Genomic DNA, 6,636 nt, shown 5'->3' on the forward strand with positions numbered 1-6,636 from the left:
ATAATATAGATATACAATCTTAATTATAATAGTTGCCCACAGCGCAAAAATCAGTTGACATAATGAAATACAGGCAATATTATTCTTTTAAACTTCCGAAAAAAGTTTGATTCATTCGATTGATCGATTGAGTGAATAATATATGTATATGTGTATTTGTATATGGGGCATTCCATACCAAATCAACAACTTTTTTCTCCGACCATTTTTTATTTGCTTCATTTTTTTCATATTTGTGTATCTATTGAAAGTAGCTTCTATGAATTTTTCAAGATTTTTATCTCTATCGATTTTCGAGTTATATGTATACATTTTTTTTTAATTGATTTTAAATTTCAAATATCTATAACTTGAAGAGAAATAAAAATATTGTTTATAAAAAAATGGTAATTTTTTGTTTTTGAATGTATTTTTCAAAAAAATATTGAAAAAATTATAAAAAAATTTTATAATATTTAATAGTGTTTTAGTCAATTTTAACCGAAAAATTTTTTTTTCTTCAATAAGATCTTTTCGAATTTTTTCAAGAAATATATATTAATTGGATATAAATTGGCTACGAGATATGCGGATGTTACAGTGTTATAGCGAAAATTAATTTTTTTCGCTAAAACTTGTATAATGTGCACGGGGCACGAATTTTGCTTCATAATTTTAATTCCTATATTCCTTTCTGACCCCCCTAAAAAGATATTTTTGAGAAAAATATCGGGCCAAAGTCGCATTAAAAAAAAAAATGTATAAATTTTAGACTTAAAAACAAAAATTTTGAGCTATTGACGAAGAGAGGATTCAGATATTTTCTCTATAATATAATATAATAATGAGTATTATATTATACATCAGATTGTATCACACATTAAGCTGAAGATGGTCCAAAAAAAGGACCGAAACGTTCTAAAGAAATAAAGAATAAGTATACAAAATTTTGCGTTCTTATTTCCGACGCACCGGCTCTTATTAGCCTATTCCTTTAATCCTTTATTCGAATATAACTGAGCCTTATCTCTATCAAAATATTCTTTTTTTCCTCAATAAAACCTCTTAAATTCTTTTCAAAAAAATTTATAACATTTTAGACTTAAAAACAAAATTTTGTAGCTATTGACGCAGAGGGGATTCAGATATTTTCGATATTTTTAGACTATTTTTCGATTTTTTTTTTCAATTTTTTTTTTAAATCGCACTTTTTGGTATTTTGCACTATTCCGATCTATAAAATAAGTATTTCCTTTTTTATGGACCACACACTAATTATGTGAAAAAAGTGGCCGTCGTTAAAATCGACCAAAAATATGAAAAAATGTACTTTGTGTGATGCGAATTAAAAGTTCAAATGGGCATGATCTTCAAAATATGCTAGTTTTTAAGCTGCGAACTCACAATTTTCTATTTTTCATCTAAAAATGAGCAAAAATATTACATTTATGAGCTCGTAGCTTCAAAACTAGCATATTTGAAGGTCGTGTCTATTTGAATTTCTGATCAGCATCACACAAAGTACACTTTTCCATACTTTTGATCGATTTTAACGGCGGCCACTTTTTAAATATAATTAGTGCGTGGTTCTTTTCTTCTTTTAATTTATCAATATTTGTTTAGAAAAATATATTCAAAGAAAAAGATAACCACCTTTTTAATAATAATATTTTTTTTTAAGTTATAGATATTTGAAATTTTTAAAATCAATTTTTTAAAAATGTATAATTTAAAAATCAAGAGATAAAAATTTTAAAAAATTCATGGAAGCTACTTTCAATAGTTACAAAAACATGAAAAAAATGAAGCATATAAAAAATGGACGGGGAAAAAAGTCATTGATTTGAAATGGCCTGCTATATACACATTTAAAACTCATTTCAATATTTCTAATACTAAATTATTATATTCCTAATTAATATATTCCTAATATTATATTATAATTAAATATTACTCAATATTTCGCGAACGACTGCGGCATCGCTCGGATAATGTTTCCGCAGCATTTCGTTTGGCACATAATGAGTACCTTCGAATTTACAGAAATATTTTCCAATTTCTACATTATTGATCCATTCTGAGGTGCATATCGATATAACGCCTAAAATAGAAAAAAATAAAATAAAAATAAAAAATGTATCATTCTATGTAATACAAATAAATATATCACAAAATAAAATACAAATATAACTTAAAATAAAGCATAATAATACGTACTTTGTGGCACATAACACAGGTCATTATCAAGTAACAAAACGTAGTATGGTTGCGATTGCCAATTATCGATGTTATACCGGTAATTTTGGCTTCTAAAGTAATACTGATTACAGTATCGCGAAGGATCCTGAAAACGTTCAATTCGGCATTCGTTGTGCCATCCTATTATGACACCAGCAATGTCTTTAATTATATTATGCTTATATATATGTCTATGTCTAACAGTCAATCCAATTGCATATTTTACATCAGGCGATCTTTGTTCGTAAACTTCTTGATCTGATGGAGTACATATTGACTGAAAAATTAACACATAATTAATATTTTTATTATATTATTTAAATATTTTGATGTAATAATTTGATTCGAAATAATTAGTAAGATTATATGTTTAATTATATACTAATTTGTTACTTAAAATAATAAAATGTCTTTAATGTGTAATATTTACATTGAGTGAATGCAATTTTCTTACCATTTCATAGTTTCTCAGCGGTGAAGATATTGCTTGATGAAAGGGTTTGTCCATTGGCCACAAACAATAGTAACCCAAAATTTCCATTAAAACTTCCGTTATCTTAAAAAGAAGAAAATAGTTATTAAATTTTGAATTAATCACGAAATCATCTGTAATCACAAAATTTCATTTACAAATGTGTGAAAAAAATTAAAAATAGATTTAGATAGAGTTGCCAAATTTTATAATCGATAGCTACTGTTACAGTTCTTATTTATAAGTTATTAAATAAACTCAAGTCACATAACAAGATCTTTACTAACTAAAACTAAAGTTATAAACAGTTCCTGTTATACATTCCTGTATTTAGATATGTTTTTTACATGTTTTTGTATGAAAAATTTGATGGAATTAACCACTTATGAACAAGACAATAATTTCTGTCGAAAACAAGATTAAATCAAAATGGTATATAAATAATTACTTACAAATTTTGAAGTTATCTTTTTTGGATAAGGCACCTGTAAACATTCTGTTATGGCATAAATCTTCACTTCATCTTCATGTATCCAAATGCGAAAACATTTAGTACTTTCTGCACAATTCCTATATAAACAATAAAGAAACATGCTCATTTACACATGTACGAGTACAATGTAGATGCTCTAAACAAATATCCATTTAATGATAATTTTTTTAATTTATATGGAATCTTTTTTGTAAAAAGAAACTATTGCTTTATCTCTTAGAAGTGCCTCTAATAAAGAGGCACATCTAAGAGATAGATGCGTGCCTCTAAAGTTAGAGGCGCAAATAAATGTACCCAAGGGCACATTTATCGAGAGTAGCATAAATATGCTATAAATGTGGTACAAAATAGGTTTTTTACGCGATTGCCTCTAGATGCGCCGCTAAAAGTGAACTCATAATACGCCTTTGTCTTTAATTGTTTATAGCTCGAAGATTAATACATCGACATTTTCGCTAAAAAAAGATGATTGGATTAAAAAGATATATAATTTCAAACAAATTATATGTATATACATGAGTTTCGTAAAGTAAATAAATGTTATGAGTAAGTGTTATATAAAGTTAATGAATATGTTATAAATATGAACTACAAAATATGTATTTATTTAAATTATATGTGCACATTTGAATGTTTCGAAAACAATATATATTCCAAAAAATATTTTAGACGGAAATTCTTTGACTTTAGAGAAACATCTAGTACCATCACCATCTTGCAATAAGTGAAAATTCTTCAGAAAGTATAAAATTCGCTTGATTTTATTTTAATATTACTATATGTAATGTATTTTCTTAAACTAATAAAATAAGTATATAAAATATAATATCTTTATTTTGAACAAGTATGTTAGTGGTATCTGATGTAGCAGGATGTCCGTGGAATAAGTCACCAGTATATGTATTATGTTATTATTTTCGTGTCGGGTCATTGTCGTGTTTTCGTGTATGCTTATCTGTCCGTTGCATCGATCTTTATTGTATACTTTTGACGAAACGTGCCATGCCGTGATTGGCTTCATTTAAAAGAATAAGCGTTTTAACTGTGTTTATAAACGGCTCGGTCGAACGCGTCTCTTTCTCTGAGAATTTAGAAGAGTAATGATAATAAAGAGTTTCTACGAGTTAAAGGTAATAAAGAGTTAAGAGAGTTACTTTCCCGTATATCTCTCTCCTATCGACATCCTATCGACTACAAGTATTAAAAAAATTAATTGTTGATTATAATTTTTGTAACAGATCAAGTTAATCTAAAATTTTACAAATGAGATCATATAATTCACTTGTCGACTTCAGTCAATCATTTTGCACATAGATGTATATAGACGTAAATGTATATAGACATATAGATGTATATAGAAGTAGAAATACCAAAGAATTAATCTACGAAATATAAGCTCACACTTATAAAATTGCTGTTCTAGAGAAAAGTCATACTACCATAATTGAAGATTATTATATTAATATAACTTTTTCATCCACATTTTAGAATGTTTGAACAATATAATTTAACAATTTCTGGAAAATATTAACTTTTAGAGGTATTTATAAGTCCCCTTTCTTTATATATATCTATTATATATATCTATATGTATATATGTAATTATTAGAGTGTATTTATTTATGCGTGTAATAAGATACCAGGAAAAACAGAATCAAAGTAATCTGAAAGTTAATTTTATATATATTACCTGGGTTGCCAAACCAAATGGATGTTAAAAAAAGAGCCCATCGGAAAGTGTGCTGATATTTCAAAATATAAGCCCAATTTTTTCGCCACGCAGGTATACATTAACATCCAATACATATGGCTATAATTCAATTTTCTTTCTTTAATCTGTAGAAAAACAATAAAAGCGTTAAGATATAATAAGGATAATTATAATGTCAATATCATGTAAAGAATTATTATATAAACTTTTTTGCTTAAAATGATGTGTACAATCACGTCTTAAAATGTTGACCATTCCTCCTGAAATACCCTGTATACAATACACATATACCTACATTATAAATTTATATGTAGAATTTTAATAATTATAATTTATAACTAATAAAAAATATCATATGTGTAAAAAAATTACATACCGTGTAATCATACGCGTCCGTATCTATTTGATTCAATTCCATCCAAAATTTATAGGAATCAAATGTTATAATAGTCTTATCGAGTGTACGCTTAATCGTCTTTGCGTCCTCTTCGCTCCAATAATTCTTATCAGAATTATTACTTTTCCAAATCGAGAATTGTTCAACTGATATTGATAATAAAGGATGCGTGGGATTTTCATCTTTTAGACATTTTAATACTTTTTGCACTAAATTATCTATGAATTCATCTATAAGTAAGTCAGTAATATATTTATCAGGATGATACCATTGTAATATCATGATAATTATATCCTCCAAACGCCGTTGTTTTTTGGGTGTGTTTTTAAATTTTTGACATTTTAATTTAAAAATATATCTGTTAAGGCATTGAAATATTTGTATGCTGTAGTATCTTTCTGTTAAATTGGATTGGCTAAAAAAATATGTAAATATTTATTATGCGATTAATACATTAATCTATTATATATGCTAATGGTTTTAAAATTCACATTTAGTCTTACCGTGGATCTTGGGTATATACGATTCTAATAAGTTCATCAAATATGAAAAAATAATTCATGGAGTGATTTTCTTCATCCGGATAGAGCTTTAAATCATTCATATCTTTCATGAAAATATCTCCGTTTTGATATCGATCATTACAGTAATAATACATCTTAGACATGCGAGACACATAATGCAATAATTCTGTCCTACATTTAAAACCTTCTTTTACAACGTCAATATTGGCGAGATGTAATTTGCCCATGTTGTCGTAATAGAATTTCTTTATAGAAGGCCATCTAAAATTTAAACAGAAAATATTTTAACTAATTTTCATACTAAAAATCATACTAAAAAAAATTGAACACAACGACTCGTACGTATTTAAATCAAATTGAAGAAACTGACGATGTTCAATAATCTTATATATCGAAATTGTTAAGATGTTAATTAAGAGATCTGTAAGAAATGTGAAACGTTTTCCGCAAAACACTATTTTCAAATACATATTTACAAAAATATATTTTATTTTGTTTTATGCAATGTTTTAGTATAACTAATATTGTATGGCGTGATTGTGGTAAAGCATTATAAGTAGTAAGAAAATTTGCATGCTACTGTTATTATAACATGACGAAATATATTTTCGTCGAATTTTATATTACGCGCGTGCGCGCACACACACACACACACTCACACACATACACACGCACGCACACATGCACGCACGCACGCACACACAACCAATAAATTACAAAAACACATACACACACAAATAATATTGAAGAGAAAGAAAAAAGAGAGATAGAGAGAATAAAAAAAAGTTTAATAAGCATTCTATATTTTACAGTATTTCTATT

General features: G+C 26.8%; 1 protein-coding gene across 1 annotated transcript; it reads right to left on the minus strand.

Annotated features, from left to right (window-relative positions):
• Positions 1-1,922: 1,922 nt before the first annotated feature.
• On the minus strand, positions 1,923-5,425 carry LOC145947115 (uncharacterized). The gene is made up of 6 exons (XM_083056889.1): positions 5,270-5,425; positions 4,873-5,018; positions 3,142-3,259; positions 2,672-2,773; positions 2,197-2,494; positions 1,923-2,080 (listed from the first exon to the last, which is right to left on the minus strand). The coding sequence occupies exons 1-6, from the start codon at positions 5,309-5,311 to the stop codon at positions 1,923-1,925; spliced, it is 864 nt and encodes a 287-aa protein (XP_082913015.1). The 5' UTR covers positions 5,312-5,425.
• Between the last annotated feature and the right edge of the window lie 1,211 nt (positions 5,426-6,636).

The sequence above is a fragment of the Prenolepis imparis genome, unplaced genomic scaffold (genome assembly GCF_030444845.1).
Source record: "Prenolepis imparis isolate NDT839.2.m4 unplaced genomic scaffold, iyPreImpa1.0 SCAF_44, whole genome shotgun sequence".
Lineage (NCBI taxonomy): Eukaryota > Metazoa > Arthropoda > Insecta > Hymenoptera > Formicidae > Prenolepis > Prenolepis imparis.

Excerpts from the sequence above, each read along its gene's own strand:
- LOC145947115 (XM_083056889.1), bottom strand. The coding sequence starts at position 5,311 with ATGGAATTGAATCAAATAGATACGGACGCGTATGATTACACG. Across the intron at positions 2,774-3,141 it reads AAAAGATAACTTCAAAATTT|ATAACGGAAGTTTTAATGGA; the intron begins GTAAGTAATTAT and ends CTTCTTTTTAAG. Across the intron at positions 2,495-2,671 it reads CGCTGAGAAACTATGAAATG|TCAATATGTACTCCATCAGA; the intron begins GTAAGAAAATTG and ends TTAATTTTTCAG.